Source organism: Mustela erminea, chromosome 5 (genome assembly GCF_009829155.1).
Source record: "Mustela erminea isolate mMusErm1 chromosome 5, mMusErm1.Pri, whole genome shotgun sequence".
NCBI classification, from domain to species: Eukaryota; Metazoa; Chordata; class Mammalia; order Carnivora; family Mustelidae; genus Mustela; species Mustela erminea.
Window position 1 is genome coordinate 45,673,828 of NC_045618.1, and position 17,936 is coordinate 45,691,763.

Genomic DNA, 17,936 nt, shown 5'->3' on the forward strand with positions numbered 1-17,936 from the left:
GCCCCAAGATATTTTTAATAAAGTAAAAAAATTCTACCAAACTGAGAGAATATTGTCAACATTTTTAAGTCAAAAGAGGAATATCTATATAAAGACTTCCTGCAAATTAGAAGAAACATAGAAAACAATCCATTCGAAAAATGAGCAAAGGTTAAGGACGATTTACAGGTGAAGCAAATAGCCTATAGACATTAAAAAAAAAAATGCTCAACTAGGGGCGCCTGCGTGGCTCAGTTGTTAAGTGTCTGCCTTCGGCTCAGGTCATGATCCTGAGGTCCTGGAATGAAGCCCCGCATCTGGCTCCCTGCTCCGCGGGAGGCCTGCTTTTCCATCTCCCACTCCCCCTGCTTGTGTTCCTTCTCTCGCTTTCTCTCTCTGTCAAATAAATAAAAATTTTTTTTTTAAAAAGAAGAAAAATATAAAATGCTCAACTAGTTAAAAGGGAAATGCAAATTTTAAAACATAATACATCATTAAATTGGCTGAAATAAAAAATATATATATAAAATATTGCATAATCTGTGAATGTAGGAAACTCGAGATGCTCTTTTACTGTGGATGGGACTATTAAAATGGTACAGCCTCAATGCCAAGAGTGAACCCTAATGTAAAGTATGGATTTTGGGTGATAATGATGTGTCAGTGTAGGCTGCTTAATTTTAACAAATGTACCACTTGGGGCGCCTCGGTGGCTCAGTGGGTTAAGCCGCTGCCTTCGGCTCAGGTCATGATCTCGGGGTCCCGGGATCGAGTCCCACATCGGGCTCTCTGCTCAGCAGGGAGCCTGCTTCCTCCTCTCTCTCTCTCTCTCTCTCTGCCTGCCTCTCTGCCTACTTGTGATCTCTGTCTGTCAAATAAATAAATAAAATCTTAAAAAAACAAAAAACAAAAAACAAAAAAACAAATGTACCACTTAAGTGAGGAATGGTTATCACGGGGGAAACTATGGATGTATGGCGGCAAAGAGTGTATGAGAAATGTGTAAACCTTCTGTTCAGTTTTCCTATGAATTTAAAACTGCTCTAAAAAATAAAGTTTCATGAAAAAATTTCCATCATGGCCAATTTCAAGTTACCAACATGAAGTTACTGAATGTGGAGTTCAGAGATACGGTATTGGCGCAAGCATAGCACTGAAAAGAAAGGATCTCACTTTCTGCTTTCTGTTTTGCAAATGGCATGGGTGTCTGTCTTCCTTCCCTCCTTCCTTCTCTTCCTTGCCTCTCTTTCCCTTGCCCCCTCTTTCTCTTTCTTTCTTTGTGCTCCCCCACTGTCTCTCTCAAACACACACACAAGCAGATATTGGTAAACACAATAATGCTGCCACAAGGTCCAATCCTTGGCCTTCCTTTTAAGATCTGGAAAATCCATTATAGAAGTTTCCTAAGCAAAGGTTATTTTCTCCATAAAAGAAATTCTACCACTAACTTCAAAATAATTATTCGTTCTCACCAATTAAATACTTGATACGTAGATAAAAAGAAAAAAATTATTTTGGGGTGATGGGTTTAAGAATTTTTAACTTTTTCCCATTAATTTTTATTTCCAGTTATGAATTCCATTTATAATAATAAAATTATTTTTATGTTCAATGAAAAGTGGCACAGCCTTTTAGAAGTGAAATTGGACAGTATCTCAAACCGTATCTTATATTATGCATACTTTTTGACCTGTCAGTTATAACCTGATAGCAAGATGCTAATTTCCTCATCCCTTTCTCAACATTTAAAAAAAAAATTTGCCCTTCTGACACATGAAAAATGGTATTTATTTCATCAGAATTTTAATTCACATTTCTTTGCTTTGGTTGTATGCTGGTAATTCTGAACATTCTAAAAAAGTGTTGATTAGCTATTTGTATTACTTCTTTTTTAAAATTTGTATTACTTCTTTTATAGATTCTAGAGTTGTAGATATACTTCTCATTTGTTATATCTCAAATCTATTTCCTTCCTTTAGATCACACTGTCTCCCCACCTCTTATTTTATTTAGACTCACCTCTTCCCTCAAAAATTCTTATTTTTCAGGGGCGCCTGGGTGGCTCAGTGGGTTAAAGCCTCTGCCTTCGGCTCAGGTCATGATCCCAGGGTCCTGGGATCGAGCCCTGCATCAGGCTCTCTGCTCAGCAGGGAGCCTGCTTCCTCCTCTCTCTCTGCCTGTCTCTCTGCCTACTTGTGATCTCTGTCTGTCAAATAAATGAATAAAGTCTTAAAATAAAATGCTTTAAAAAAATTCTTATTTTTCTTTTCTTTTTGCTTCATGCCTATGTCTCTGCTTTTTCCTTGGTTTGGAAATTTCTCCCTCAATGTTCACTTTTGAAATACCTGCCTATTTGGTACAACAGGTGAGATGATAATAGCAGTAATTGCAATAACTGTATCATAGTATAATAGCTACATCCTTCCATGTTTTTGTTCATCATCTTCATAGCTGTTTTAAACCTGCTGTTTAGATTCAGAGCTTCTTGAAGGCAAGAACCATGTCCTCCACACTTTCTTTTCTTCTTAAGTAGGTTCCATGCTGGTCTCAATGTGGGGCTGGAACACATGACTCTGAGGACCCTGAGGTTAACACCTGAGCTGATATCAAGAATCCAGTGCTTAACTGACAGAGCTGCCCAGGTGCCCCTCCTGGATATCCAAGTTGCCTTGGATATCTGAGGTTCCTAACAAATATCTCTTTAATCGTATTAATAAATTGTATTTAATTAACCTTTCCTCCTGGTAAAAGCTTTTCATTATGTTGTGCCTCACAATTATCATTATCCACAAATATTTCTAAAGCATCTGGCAAGAACATGGAGTACAGCAGCAAGTAACATAGAGATATCAAGAAGAATAAGTTACGGTTCCTGCAGGACCTGTGATCTATTACTAATCAGTAAGATTAGTTCTATCGTTTTTTTTTTTTTTTTTAAAGACTTTAATTTGTTAATTTGGCAGACAGAGATCACAAGTAGGCAGAGAGAGAGAGGATGAAGCAGGCTCCCTGCTGAGCAGAGAACCCCATGCAGGGCTCTATCCCCACTGAGTGGAGAGCCCCATGCGGGGTTGGATCCAAGGACCCTGAGACCATGACCTGAGCCGAAGGCAGAGGCTTAACCCACTGAGCCACCCAGGCATCCCAGTTCTACAGTCTTTTTTTTTTTTTTTTTTTTAAGATTTTATTTTTTTATTTGTCAGAGAGAGAGCGAGCGAGAGTGAGCACAGGCAGACAGAGTGGAAGGCAGAGTCAGAGGGAGAAGCAGGCTCCCTGCGGAGCAAGGAGCCCGATGTGGGACTCCATCCCAGGATGCTGGGATCATGACCTGAGCCGAAGGCAGCCGCTCAACCAACTGAGCCACCCAGGCGTCCCCAGTTCTACAGTCTTTAAATGAATAATGATCACATTCTTTTGTGAGTTTAGAGCCAAAATAAATAACAAACACCATAGGCACAGGATAACATGGGATGTATTCCGTGACTGTTTATGAGACTGACCTGCTGCCTACTGCACTAAGGAGGCAGGTTCCGTGACTGTTTAATTAGTAGGTGTTAATAGGACTTCAGAAAAAGGAGTAAGAACTTTTGTGCTGGGCCAGTAGAGTGCCTCATTAGAACCTCTGGGCCTCGAAGCAAGGATAGAATCCAGATCAGCATGGAGAAGTAGACAGGGACTTCTGAGTGGGCAGAGGAGTAATTGAATGTGTTGAGTAAATAGGTTGCTATTGAATACTCTTCTGTGGGTCAGATTATTTCTATGCATGTTTTCTTATCTTGGCATTTTTAGTGATCTTGTTATGCAGATGAATGATTGTAGTATGCCCTACCTATTTTCTTAATGTTCTGGAACTTCTACTAACTCATATTCCTTAGGGTTCTTGGAGTGAAGAGAAGGAAGTTTGTGGTGGGGATAGGGAAGATCATCCATGGACCCCTCTTTGAATTTCAAATTTTATCATTGTTGAAGGATTTTATGATGTGGTAAGTAAGGATATTCTGAGCAAAGAATATTACCAATTATTGCATCCTTTGGTTTGTTATCACAGACTAGATGAGACAATACAGGCAATTGCCAATGGAACCTTGAATCAACCATTGACCAAACTGAATAGATCTTCTGATGAGCCTTTGGGAGTTCTGGTGAATCCCAACCTCTACCAGTCCCCTCCCCAGGTTAGTGATCCTTTTTTCTAGATGGTAATGAGAGAAGTTTGGGCCCTGATACTTCTCCAAGTGTGCCTGTTTCATAGGCTTTAGATACTAATTTGCTCTTTGAACACACCCACCAACCTTATTTTCTGGCCCCAGTTTTTTCCAATTTTTTCAGCACTTCTAACAAGTTGACCTGTATTACTTTCCTAGTATTTTCCAAGAGAGGGTTTTTAAAAGTAACATCTTTAGACAATAACCCCATGGTCCTTTTGTTAATATTCTTTCTCTGCCTTTTATAGAATATGGGTAATCCCGTGGAATGGTATTTTAAATTAAAATGTTTGTTGTTGTCATTCACTTTTTCCATCATACATTGAGCATCTACTATGTGCAAGCATAGTAGTAAGTGATAAACTGACTGTTACACTGCTTCTATCCTCAAGAAACTAATAGATTAGTAGGGGAAAAGATTACATAGCAGCTCTAATACTAACAGAAATTTAAATAAAGTATGGTGGAAACCCAGGGGAGGGAAACAGTACTTCCAGTTGAGAATAAAAGAGGCTTTTATAGGGAAGCTATAATTTGAATTCCTTAAAATAGTTGCATATGTTAATTGTACTTCAATTAAAAAAGATAATTGCAATGACAGACACATGTGCATAGAGTAGAACTTCAAGAAAGAGTTCATAAATGCACTAGAGGAGTCACCAAAGAAATAGTGTTTGAGAGAAGACTTAAAGGATGAATAACAATTTCAAATGAGATGAATCTAAAGAGGAAATTCCAGGTGGAAGGTACAGCATGTACCAAAGGCTCAGCAGCTTAGGAGCATTGTAGATTTGTTAGAACCAGAAGTAATTAAGTATAAAAGTTAATATGAAAAAAAAAAAAAAGATGGACTAGTAGGTATATTAGTTTCCTAGGGCAACTGTAACAAAGTATCACAATTAATTGGGTTAAAACAACAGAAATTTATTTTCTCACAGTTTGATAACCAAAACCAAGGTGTTGGCAGGGCCACACACTTCCTCCAAACACTTCCTTGCCTCTTAAGCTTCTGGTGTCCCTGAGTGTCCCTTGGTTTGTAGCTGCATCATTCTGATGTCTGCCTTCATTTTCACATGGCCTTATTCCTTGTATGTTTTTGTCTCTAAGTATTCTTCCATTTTGTAATAATTTTTTAAAAATTTATTTGACAGAGAGAGAGAACACAAGTAGGCAGAGCAGCAGGCAGAGGGAGAGGGAGAAGCAGGCTCTCTGCTCAGAGAGCCCGATGCGGGGCTCAAACCCATGACTCAGGTCATGATCCCAGGGTCTTGGGATCATGACCTGAGCCGAAGGCAGCTGCTTAACTGACTGAGCCACCCAGGCGGCCTTGTTCTTCCATTTTATAAAGGCACCAGTCATTGGATTTGGGGTTGAACCTAACCTAGCATGACCGTATCTTAATTTAATTGCATCTGCAAAGACTATTCCCAAATAAGGTCACTTTTACAGGTTCTGGATAGACATAAGTGTTAGGGGGCATACTACTCAACCCAGTACAGTAGACATCATCTTACCGTGAAAGCCTTTATGTCTCATGCTGAGGAGTCTGGTTTTATTCCATAGTCAGCAAAGGGAAATCTTTAAAGATTTTAGCAGAAGATTAGCATGACTTCCATGCCTATATAGAGAACAGATTGGAGAGAGGAGTAAGACTAGAAGCAAGGAAATTCCTAAGAAGGTTATTGCAGTAGTGCAGTGGGGAGATAATGAGGAGCCAGGTTAATGTTATAACACTGGTAGGGCAGCAGATGAGGAGACCAGTTACTAAGGTCTATAACAGTATTATAGAAATATAAGAGATTAATTTAGGAAAGTGGCTGTGGGAATAGAGAAACCAGTAATATAAACTAGAACTGTAGTAGAACTAGAACAGAGAATGTGGGCCTCAAAATTGTTCAAACACCAACATGTTTATGAAACCACTTATTTGCCCCATAAAGGATGAGTCTTTCCTGGGTATTTGCAGTTAAGGTCTCTATCCCTGTGTAATATTTACTCTATTCTGCTTTAGATTTTGGATAGCTATTTATGTGTTTGTCTTCTACTAGGATTATAAGTTCCTTGAAAGAAAGAACTGTATCTTTTTTATACTTTATGTGCTTCACATAGTCAAGTATTAATAAATGTTTATTTTATTAAGATATGATGCAGTTGATTAGAATCATAGAATTTTATTACAGAAAGATTATTAGAGATTAACTTAGTCCAACACCCACATTTTATAGTTGAGAAAACTAAAACTGTTAAAAGTTAAGTAATTGTTTGGAATCTCTAAACTACTATTCTAGTTTTTCCCCCCAATAAATTATCAAATAAGCCAAAAGCTAAGAAATCTAAACTAACTCCAGATTTTATCATCTTAAAACCTACTACCTTTTTTGGCCTTGTTTCAGATAAATATGGTATAAACTTTAAGAAAACTGTGCCCAGTATGATTTCTTCATTATAAGCATTCATCTCATTTTGTATATCTACCCCATGTTCTTTCCTTGTCAGACAAAACTGTATGTTTGGTTTCTTTTTTGTGTAGTGGATAGACCAGACAGGTGCAGCCTCACAGAAGAAGGCTTTCCATTCAGCAGGATCACAACTAGAATTCAACTCTTATCGGCACCAGCTGCGAATCCAGGACCAAGATTTTCAGGAAGGCTTTGATGGTGGCTGGTGCCTCTCTATGCATCAGCCTTGGGCCTCTCTGCTTGTCAGAGGGATCAAAAGGTAAGGATAGAAATGAATCTTGGCAGTGGAAGATTTTATAGTGACATAAGCTTGATTTAGAATTATGAATTAGGGAGGTAGCTGGGTGGCTCAGTTGGTCAAGCATCTGACTCTTGATTTTGGTTCAGGTCATGATCTCAGGGTTATGAGATGGAGCCTCGAGTTGGGCTCTATCCTGGACATGGAGCCTGCTTAAGATTCTCTATCCTTCTCCCCCTCACCCCCGCCCAACCTCTCTGTTTCTCTCTTAAAAAAAAAATGTGGATTAGAATTCATTTTCCCCAATTTAGTGATTATTTATAATACTCTTCACTTTCAGCAATATATTCATGTAATTGATTTGGTAGTAGTGTTTTTACTGAATAGCTTAAAAAAACTGAGTTTAGAAAAACTAAGAATCCTAATCATAACAAAGAATAGAGTACCATTTTTTCATCTTTATAGAAAGCCTTTTTTTTTAAAGATTTATTTATTTATTTGACACAGAGAGAGAGAGATCACAAGTAGACAGTGAGGCAGGCAGAGAGAGAGGGAGAAGCAGGCTCCCAGCTGAGCAGAGAGCCCAATGTGGGGCTCGATCCCAGGACACTGGGATCATGACCCAAGCCAAAGGCAGAGGCTTAACCCTCTGAGCCACCCAGTCGTACCTCCCTTTTTTTTTTTTAATTTTAATTTTAATTTTAATTTTTTAAAGATTTTATTTATTTATTTGACAGGCAGAGATCGCAAGTAGGCAGAGAGGCAGTCAGAGAGAGAGGGGGAAGCAGGCTTCCCGCTGAGCAGAGAGCCTGATGTGGGGCTCAATCCCAGGACCCTCCCCCTCTCCCTCTGCCTGCGACTCCGCCTGCTTGTGCTCTCTCTCTGTCAAATAAATAAATAAAATCGTTTTTTAAAAAAAGAAAAATAAAGAAACAGCTACTGTTAGCATTTTAGAGGGTTTACTTATATTTTTTCCTGTGCAAATTATTATACAGTGAGACCATAATATATATTATGTTTTACTTCTTTCACTTTATCATTGCAACATATTCATTTTTCCTTTTTTCCCAATTTTATTTTATTTTATTAAAGATTTTATCTTTTTATTTGACACAGAGAGAGAGATGATAAGTAGGCAGAACAGCAGGCAGAGAGAGGGGAGAAGCAGGCTCCCCACTGAGCAAAGAGCCCTTCATAGGGCTTGATCCCAGGATCCTGAGATCATGACCTGAGCTGAAGGCAGAGGCTTAACCCACTGAGCCACCCAGGTGCCCCGCTTTTTCCCAATTTTATTGAAATGTAATTAACATATAACATATTAGTTCAAGGTGTACAATATAATGATTTGATATAGAAGTATATATATTTTTTTAAAATTGCCTCAATAAGTTTAGTTAACATCCATGACTTCACATAGTTATAAATTTTTTGTTTGTCATGAGAATTTCTTTTTGTTTTTAAAAGATTTTATTTATTCTGGGGAGGTGGGGAGAGGGAGAAACAGGATCTCCATTGAACAGGGAATCTAATGGCTGCAGGGCATGGGGCTTGGTCCCAGGTCCCTGGGATCATGACCTGAGCCCAAGGCAGATGCATAACCAACTTAGCCACCCAGGTGCTCTTGACATGAGGGCTTTTAAGATCTACTTTCTTTTTTTTTTTTTTTTTTTAAAGATTTTATTTATTTATTTGTTAGAGAGAGAGAGAGAGAGCAAGTGAGCACAGGCAGACAGAGTGGTAGGCAGAGGCAGAGGGAGAAGCAGGCTCCCCGCCAAGCAAGGAGCCCGATGTGGGACTCGATCCCAGGACGCTGGGATCACGACCTGAGCCGAAGGCAGCCGCTTAACCAACTGAGCCACCCAGGCGTCCCAAGATCTACTTTCTTAACGACTTTTAAATATACTAGACAGTATTTTTTTTTTTTTTTAAGATTTTATTTATTTGACAGAGAGAAATCACAAGTAGATGGAGAGGCAGGCAGAGAGAGAGGAGGAAGCAGGCTCCCTGCTGAGCAGAGAGCCCGATGCGGGACTCGATCCCAGGACCCTGAGATCATGACCTGAGCCGAAGGCAGCGGCTTAACCCACTGAGCCACCCAGGCGCCCCAAGTATTTTTTAAATTTATTTATTTATTTGAGAGACAGAGCAGCAAGGGGGAATGGCAGAGGGAGAGGGAGAAGCAGGCTCCCTGATGAGCGAGGGTGCATCGTGGGGCTCAATCCCAGGACCTCTGGATCATGACCTGAACCAAAGGCAGATGAGCCACCCAGTCGCCCCTATATAATACAGTATTGTTAACTGTAGTTACCAGCTGTACATTACTTCCCTGGGACTTACTTACCTTATAACTGAAAATTTTTACTATCTTCACCCATTTACCTCTGACAACCACCAGTTTGGTCTCTGTATCTATGAGTTTGCTTTTTTTCAGATCCCACATATAAGTGAGATCATACAGTATTTGTCTTTTTCTGTCTGATTTAGCACAATGCCCTCAAGCTCTATCCATGTTTTAAATTAAATGGCCGAATAGTATCCCATTGTGCATATATACCACATTTTCTTTATCCATTCATCCATCAGTGAACATTTGATTGTTTCCATGTCTTGCCTGTTGTACATAATGCTGCAATGAATGTGAGAGGTGCAGATATCTTTTTTTTCCCTTTCTATTTTGCCTTTAGAGTTTATTATTCCTAGGCAGTGTCCTAACTCATAATAGTAATAATACCATTTATTTATTTATTTATTTAAAGATTTTATTTATTTGACACAGAGAGACACAGCGAGAGAAGAAACATAAGCGGGGGGCGGGGGGTGGGGTGGGAGAGGGAGAAGCAGGCTTCCAGCCAAGCAGGGAGCCGGATGGGGGGCTTGACCTCAAGACGCTAGGACCATGACCTGTGCCAAATGCAGAGGCTTAACTATTGAGCCACCCAGGCGCCCCAGTAATACCTTATATTTAAATAGCTTTTTACAGTTTTAAAAGTAGTAGCTCTATGAAAGAGATTAGGCCAGTTTATAATCTTGTACAAATGAAGGCACTTAGGTAAGCAAAGATAAAGTAGCTTTCTCTGAATTAAAAAGCTTGTTTGCAGCAGAGATGGAACTAGAGTTCAAGTTTTCAGAGTGTTTTTTCCATTCTTACTGAGTAAGCTTCAGTTATTTTTCTTCTGAAAGAAAATTTTTTTTTGGCATTTAGGATCAGTCATTTCTACTTTGGTGTTTTCATTATTAGTTGTGACTTCCCTCCTTCATTACCATTTTTTTCCCCTCTTGAAGGTCAGGCCTTCTTGCTTTGGCTTGTAATTGTTTTATAGTTCATGTGTGTAGTGTCATTAGAACAGATGCGTGTGAGGGACACCTGGGTGGCTCAGTCGATTAAGCGTCAGGTCATGATCCTGGGGTCCGGGGATTGAGTCCCACATTGGGCTCCCTGCTCAGTGGGGATCCTGCTTCTCCCCTGGCTGCTTTGCCTGCTACTCCCCTGCCTCTGCTCTCTCTCTGACAAATAAATAAATAAAATTTAAAAAGAAAAAAAAAAAAGAACAAATGTGTGTGAATCTGCTTCTGCTTCAGAGCAGCTGGGCCCTCAGATACGTGTTTTTCTCATTCAGTTTTCTACAATTCGGTTATCTTTTCCATCTTCCAAAGTAGAAAGCTAAACAGTTTGCCTTCTGCTGAGACAATGAGAATGTCTACATTTCTCTCATCCTATTTTGGATCTGTGTTCTTCAGATTTTGTTACTAAAAAGAACAGATGAGCAGCATCCTGCCCACAATAAGTTATTTCCCACTGAAATAAAATGGGTGGTTCTGCCACATTTGTGAGACCGGTTTCCCAATAACCCTTCAGGTGATTCGGTGTGGAGAGAAGAAAGCTAATGATTCATTCTTCATGTATTATTGATCACCTGCTCTGTGTCTGGCACTCTTTCACTTCATCTGTATTGGAAAATGAAGGATGTGAGAAAGTCCCTATTTTCCATTGTAAGAATTTTGTAATAGGGGTATGTTATCAAGGTACTTACTTCATTTGGTTGGAACCAAAAGACGAACATCCTTTTTCTTCTTTTTCTTTTCTTTTTTATTTGGGTATACTTGACACTCAGTGATACATTAGTTTTAGGTGTACAGCTTAGTGACTTGACAAGTTTATACATTATGCTTTGTTCACCACATGTTTCCCATTTTACTGCTATTACAATATCCTTGTAATAATGAAAAGAAAAATAACTGCTTTTTATTCCCATGAGTTACTCATTCCATACTGGAATCCTGTATCTCCCTCTCTCCTTCACTCATTTTGCCCAATTCCCCCTCCCCCAGGAACATCTTTTTATAATTCTTGGAGAGTAATTAAATTCTTTTGAATGCATTGTTATTCCACTTAAAGATTCTTTCGAACTAGTCAAGTTGTTTAATTATCTACAAAGAACATAATCCTTTATAGAATACTTAGAAAATATAATTGAAAGTGGTTATACTTTAAAGAGTGAAGATGATAAGTATTTTCATTTACTTAAATTCTATTAAGTAATGATTATAAAAGTACTCTTCTTAGAGATTTATGTGTTGGTGAGGTTTTTTCTGTTAGGTTAGAGAACGATTAACTAAGCTTCCAAGAAAATGTTAGCTTTTCACTCAGAGAAGAGCAAGGATTTCCTTTTTTGTGGCACAACTTAGATACCTTGAAAATGTAAGATTTGGGGGTACCTGGGTGGCTCAGTTGGTTAAGCATCTGCCCTCAGCTTAGGTCATGATCCTAGAGTCCCAGGGTTGAGGCCCCACATGTCATTGGACTCCCTGCTCAGTGGGGAGTCTGCTGCTCCCTCTCTCTCTGCCCTTGCCCCACTCATGTTCTCTCTCTCTCTCACTCACTCTCGAATAAATAAAATCTTTATTTTATTATTAATATTTTTAAAGATAAGATCTTAAAAAAAAAATAAGATTTGGGTGGTAGAAGTTCCAAGGCTAGTGAAAGGTACTGAGAGCTATTCTGAGTTACAGAGATCAGGTAAAAAGTAGGACCTGAAAGAGATGAATTGTCTTTGCTCTTTTTTTTTTTTTTTTTTTAAGATTTTATTTATTTATTTGTCAGAGAGAGAGAGCACCCTCACAAGCAGAGGGGAGCGGCAGGCAGAGAGAGAGGTAGACTCCCTGCTAAACAGGGAGCCCAATACAGAAATCAGTCCCAGGACCCTGGGATCATGACCTGGGCTGAAGGCAGACAGTTGACCGTCTGAGCCACCCAGATGCCCGAATTGTCTTTGTTCTGATGATAGGAAAAGCTGGAGAACAGGGTTCATACTCTAGTGAAGGGTATTACATGTTTTTCACACAAAATACCCCTCTTTGTGAAATACTTTCTATAGATCTCTTGGTTCAACTGGAAGATTTGCTGTTTTATTTTATTTTATTTATTTTTTTTTTTTTAAAGATTTTATTTATTTATTTGTCAGAGAGAGATCACAAGTAGGCAGAGAGGCAGGCAGAGAGAGAGAGGAGGAAGCAGGCTCCCTGCTGAGCAGAGAGCCCGATGCGGGACTCGATCCCAGGACCCTGAGATCATGACCTGAGCCGAAGGCAGCGGCTTAACCCACTGAGCCACCCAGGCGCCCCAGATTTGCTGTTTTAAATGAGATCCACTGGGATACTAGAATTTAAACCCTTCCTTCTCAATTTGTAATTGTTTTAAGGGTGGAGGGAAGAAGCTGGTACACTCCTCATAGAGGACGACTTTGGATCGCAGCCACAGCCAAAAGACCCTCCCCTCAAGAAGTCTCAGAACTCCAGACTACATATCGTGTTCTTCGTGGGAAAGGTAACACCTGTATATTCTCCTTTCAGTATTATTTGATGGAGAGAAGTCATTGTTGTTGATGTTCATCTTCTTTCATTTCCTTCTTCCTATGATTTTATTTTTTCTGGGTGAGTTGGTATGAGAGGGACTTTTATCTTTGTGTATATTTGTTTCATGAACAGCTATCAGGTCATAGATAGCTGTTCAAATCATTAATTCATCATCCAGTGAAAATAAAAATAACAGGAGTGCCTGGGTGGCTCAGTGGGTCAAGGCCTCTGCCTTTGGCTCAGGTCGAGAACTCAGGGTCCTGGGATCGGGCCCCACATCGGGCTCCCTGCTCAGCGGTGAGCCTGCTCCCCACCCCCACCCCGCCCACCGCCACCGCCTGCCTCTCTGCCTACTTGTGATTGCTGTCAAATAAATAAATAAAATCTTGAAAAGAAAAGAAAAATAACAGTTCCTAACACCAGATATTGACCAACTGGTTTTAATTTCTTTTTCTTTTTTCTTTTTTTTTTTTTTTAAGATTTATTTATTTGACAGAGAGATCACAAGTAGGCAGAGAAGTAGGCAGAGAGAGAGGAGAAGCAAGCTCCCTACAGAGCAGAGAAACCCAATGTGGGGCTCGATCACAGGACCCTGAGATTATGATCTGAGCCGAAGGCAGAGACTTAACCCACTGAGCCACCTAGGCGCCCCTCTTTTTTTTTTTTTTTTTAAGTAGGCATCACACCCAGCAAGGAGCCCAACTTACAACCCTGAGATCAAGACCTGAGTAGAGATTAAGAATCAGATGCTTAACTGACTTGAGTCAGTTTTAATTTCATCTGAGGAAATTTATTTTCTTTCTTTCTTCTTTCCTTTTTCTTTCTTTCTTTCCTTCTCTCTCTCTCTCTTTTAAATTGTGAGAGCAAAATGACTACTATAAACTCTGGGATCTTTAGATTGGGAAGAACAACCACAGTAAGAATTTTTGGGGGGGAGTGACCCAAATAGATATCTGCTGTGGGATTTGGACAGGTCAGAGTTGGTTGACTTAAGCAGTGTATTTTGGAAGTCATCCCAAGCACATCAAGTTTGGATCCTAAAAACCACTTCTGACCTTTAGGTGTCTTGTTTTTCTTCCTCTTATCTAACTCATACAGTTGTTTTAAAGGTAGAATGAGAGGATAATTACAGAGCTACCCTTAAAAGTTTTTAGGAAACCAAAATTTTAGGAATCAAAAGTTCATATTTTCTTAAAAGCACATTTTTCTTTTTGACTGATATGACTGGCTTGTTTTAAATTTGTGTTGTCTTGGGCGCGTGGGTGGCTCAGTGGGTTAAAACCTCTGCCTTCGGGCGCCTGGGTGGCTCAGTGGTTAAAGCCTCTGCCTTCGGCTTGGGTCATGATCCCAGGGTTCTGGGATCGAGTCCCACGTCGGGCTCTCTGCTCCGTGGGGAGCCTGCTTCCTCCTCTCTCTCTGCCTGCCTCTCTGCCTACTTGTGATGTCTGTCAAATAGATAAATAAAATATTTAAAAAAAAAACAAAAAAAACCCTCTGCCTTCGGCTCAGTTCATGATCCCAGGGTCCTGGGATTCAGTCCCGCATCGGGCTCTCTGCTCAGCAGGGAGCCTGCTTCCCTTCCTCTCTCTCTGCCTGCCTTTCTGCCTACCTGTGATCTCTGTCAAATAAATAAATAAAAGTAAAAAAAAAAATTTGTATTGTCTTATTTTTTTTTCTAACTCCCTATCTTCTGTCATTCCTGTATTTTTTTGGTTTTTCTCTTCACACCTATAGCTTGTTTCCAAAACCCATCACCACCAAATTCAAAGCTAGTCCAGCTGAGTATAGGTGGAATTGATTTGTTTGGAGTTATAGGGTCCTTGAACTTTGATGGTGTAAGGGCAATTTTTTTTAATAGCTTAGGATGTGGATAGTGGACTAAGCCAGCCACTCACTAAATTTTTTGCTAAAATACAAACAGTTGTGCTAAATAAAAACATCATTTTTTTTTCCGTGTCTACAAATACATAAGAGAGAAAGTGATTTGTTCAGAATTGGAATCAGATTGGGCAGTTTCAGGGTCACAGAAAAGGAAATTTATATGATCCTTCTGTTGTTCTTGATTCAGATGTGGAATTTCCTAACGACTATCCATCAGGTTGTCTTTTGGGCTGTGTGGACCTCATTGACTGCTTGTCCCAGAAGCAGTTTAAGGATCAGGTGAGTAAAGAGTGATTCTCTTGAACACATGCTTGGTTTGCTACCATAGTTGACTTGTAGATCCTTCAACACAGAATATCGTGGAGATAGTAAGGTGTTAGCAACTGAATTCAGACTTGTGAGGATAATCTTTTCATAGGGAAATACTGGAAAGAGAAAGGATCAGGTCAGAAACAGAAAAACTAGTGATGTTTTGGTTTCTGATGCATGTACATTTCTGCGTGACAAACTATTGCCCCAACTAGGCTAAAGAGTATAGGGTCCTTATCCTTTCGTAAAACTTTGCTGCTTTTGGTAAAGAAACCCTCCATTATCCCTTAAATTATTTCAGTTAGATGGTGGAAATGATAAGATTTGTTATTTTGGAATGCCAGAGAATTCATGATAAGCAGGTATGCTTGAATTCTGATTTCCTGGACTATGCCATATTTGGGGTATATTTAAGAGAGCGAGAGAGAGTGTGTGTGCACCTGTGTGCATGCATGTATATAGGTATATATTTTTGTTTATTTTGATCACTAAAAATTGGACTGACATAACTAGAGTTCATTTTTGAACAGTAGAGGGAGCTGAAGGACTTTAGCTTAATTGGAGAACTGATTTAGAGCCTTATATTTATACTCAGACCAGCAAAAATCAGAATGGGAAAGTCTATCCTTGGAGCCTGAAGCATCTTATCTAACAATATGGTTTTCCTGTTCTTTGAACAGTTGTTTTAGGCAACCACTGTGCCTAGGAAAATGTTCTTCAGTTTCATTTTTTCAGTAAATTGTTTTCCAGATTTATTTGCTTTTCAATATTGTTATTACCGTTTATACAAACTGTTCTTCTCTATCTTACTCTCCCTACCCTTTCCTCGTAGATTTTAACCAATAGTTAGTATCCCTTTAGTTTTCTTTCATTTTCTTGTGGATTGCCTCCTCAGTCCTCTTTGATTACTTTATGTATATGAGTATACTGCATGCATTTTGGCATGAATTTGATCCCTCGCCTCTGGTTCTGCCCTTATTACCTGGTCCAAACTTAGGCAAACCATAGACATGTGGTTGTTTTCCACACTCTTGTGCCTATGCCCCTGTGGGTCTTTCACCATTTTTCTAGGATCTTCTTTGCTCTCTTCCTTTCCCTCCCCAGCCCCCTCCTTTTTTTTCAGTCTAGAAGTAAAAATTATAAAAATTCCATACATTGGTATTGGCTTTATAAGGTTTGGTTTTTTTAATTAAGATTTTATTTATTTGAGAGAGCATGTGCGTGCAAACCTATGAGCTGGGGGTAGTGAGGGGCAGAGAGGCAGGGAGCTGAGCAGGGAGCCCAATGCAGGGCTCAATTGCAAGACCCTGAGATGATGACCTGAGCTGAAGGCAGACACTTAGACAACTGAACTACCCAGGTGCCCCAGACTTTATAGTTTTAAAGACTCTCACAGTCATTAATAGCTTAGTATGACTTAATATGTTATTAATATATTTTCTTTTTAGGACATTTGCATTCTGAATGGGAACTCAGGAGCATCTGGCAGTGTGGGTGGGGGGTTTGGTAAGGGGCCTTCCTTTATTTTCTTATTTGTTGATCAAGCAAATCACCATCTGATATAAGGTCAAATGATTTCAATCACTAGACAGCCTATCCTCTTTCTGCCACAGGTTTGTGTAGAGAAGGATAGAAACTGTAACCCTAGCCTATGGAGTATAGCAAGTTTATGGGAATTAGAAATCTAATTAACAAAATAAATCTTTTTTGTTTCTCAAAGATACCTCTCTTTCAGGTCAGCATGATACTCCTCTTCAAGCTTAGATTATGTCTTTTATCCTGAGGATAGTGAGGGCTGCACAGAGAAATATAGGAATCCTCCCATATGTTCCCAGCTGGAAGTCCTGGCAGCTCTCCCTATGAATTTCCCAATGTATGACGTTAGAATATCCCCAAACACCGGAAGCCAGTAGGCTTCATTAAACAGGAATCCCTTACCCATTTTCCCTATGATCAGCTTTTCTGGGGCTTTCCCCCACTGTTTCTTTTCTGTGTTTGGGGGTAGCTCAAGAATGTATTCAGAATTGATAGTAGACCTATTTGGAAATTATGTATTAGGTAAGGATCTTTAAAAAGTTATAGCTTTGGTGTTTGGCTGCCTTTTAGAAAATGTCTGAAGCCTCTTTGGTAATCTGCCTGTCCCTAACCTAGGGTTCTATGATGTAAGAAATGTGATTACCTAGCCTGTTTTACAAACCTTATTCTCATTTCTGTAATAATGAGTTGAAAGTTGAGGAGTAATAGCTCTAGACTAGCGTTTCCCAAACTATTCCATGCATAAGTGTTCTCTGGAGACATAAAAACGGGGGAGGTGGTTGTCTATGGACACATGTATTTGGAAAATGAATTTGTATCAAATAAATGTGTTTGTTTACTGCAGACTTTTGCAGGTCCATTAACATGCTAGTGTGCATTATGACGCTGATACATCTAGTGGATATAACATGCAGTGTTCCAAAAACTTTTAGACCATAAAATCCCCTCTCCCCACCCCATGCACACTGCCTAGTTACTAACTGCAGAACTGGTATCTTGTGGTATATACAACTTAGAAAGTTTTAGTCGACATATGTTTGGTTTTCTTTTATTCTCACAGGTTTTATCTATGAAAATGAGGGAGAATCATCCAGGAATTGGTTTCTTTTTTTTTTTTTAAGATTTTATTATTTATTTATTTATTTGACAGAGAGAGAGATCACAAGTAGACAGAGAGGCAGGCAGAGAGAGAGGAGGAAGCAGGCTGCCCGGTGAGCAGAGAGCCCGATGTGGGACTCGATCCGAGGACCCTGAGATCATGACCTGAGCCGAAGGCAGCGGCTTAACCCACTGAGCCACCCAGGCGCCCCAGGAATTGGTTTCTTGACCTGTGTCTTCTTTCTGCATCTTCACACTCATTTCTCATCACCAAGCTGAATTATATTTTCCTTGAAAACCAGTGTAGATCTAGTAATTTTTATTTCCACTGAAGCTAATCTCCTAAGTAATTTGGACCACATTTTACTTCTCCATCTT

At 39.6% G+C, this 17,936-nt stretch overlaps 1 protein-coding gene across 6 annotated transcripts in view; it reads left to right on the forward strand.

The window, feature by feature from the left end:
• TRIP4 (thyroid hormone receptor interactor 4) overlaps positions 1-17,936 on the forward strand; it is a 67,976-nt gene that overhangs the window by 28,310 nt on the left and 21,730 nt on the right. For all 6 annotated transcript variants that reach the window (XR_004285702.1, XM_032342832.1, XM_032342834.1 and 3 more), the window contains 4 exons: positions 4,028-4,154; positions 6,715-6,902; positions 12,581-12,705; positions 14,803-14,894. Coding sequence is in view for 5 of the 6 variants with exons in the window: in XM_032342832.1 (XP_032198723.1) it covers positions 4,028-4,154; positions 6,715-6,902; positions 12,581-12,705; positions 14,803-14,894 (532 nt within the window). In the remaining variant the exon portion in view is untranslated. The remainder of the gene's footprint in view (positions 1-4,027; positions 4,155-6,714; positions 6,903-12,580; positions 12,706-14,802; positions 14,895-17,936) is intronic.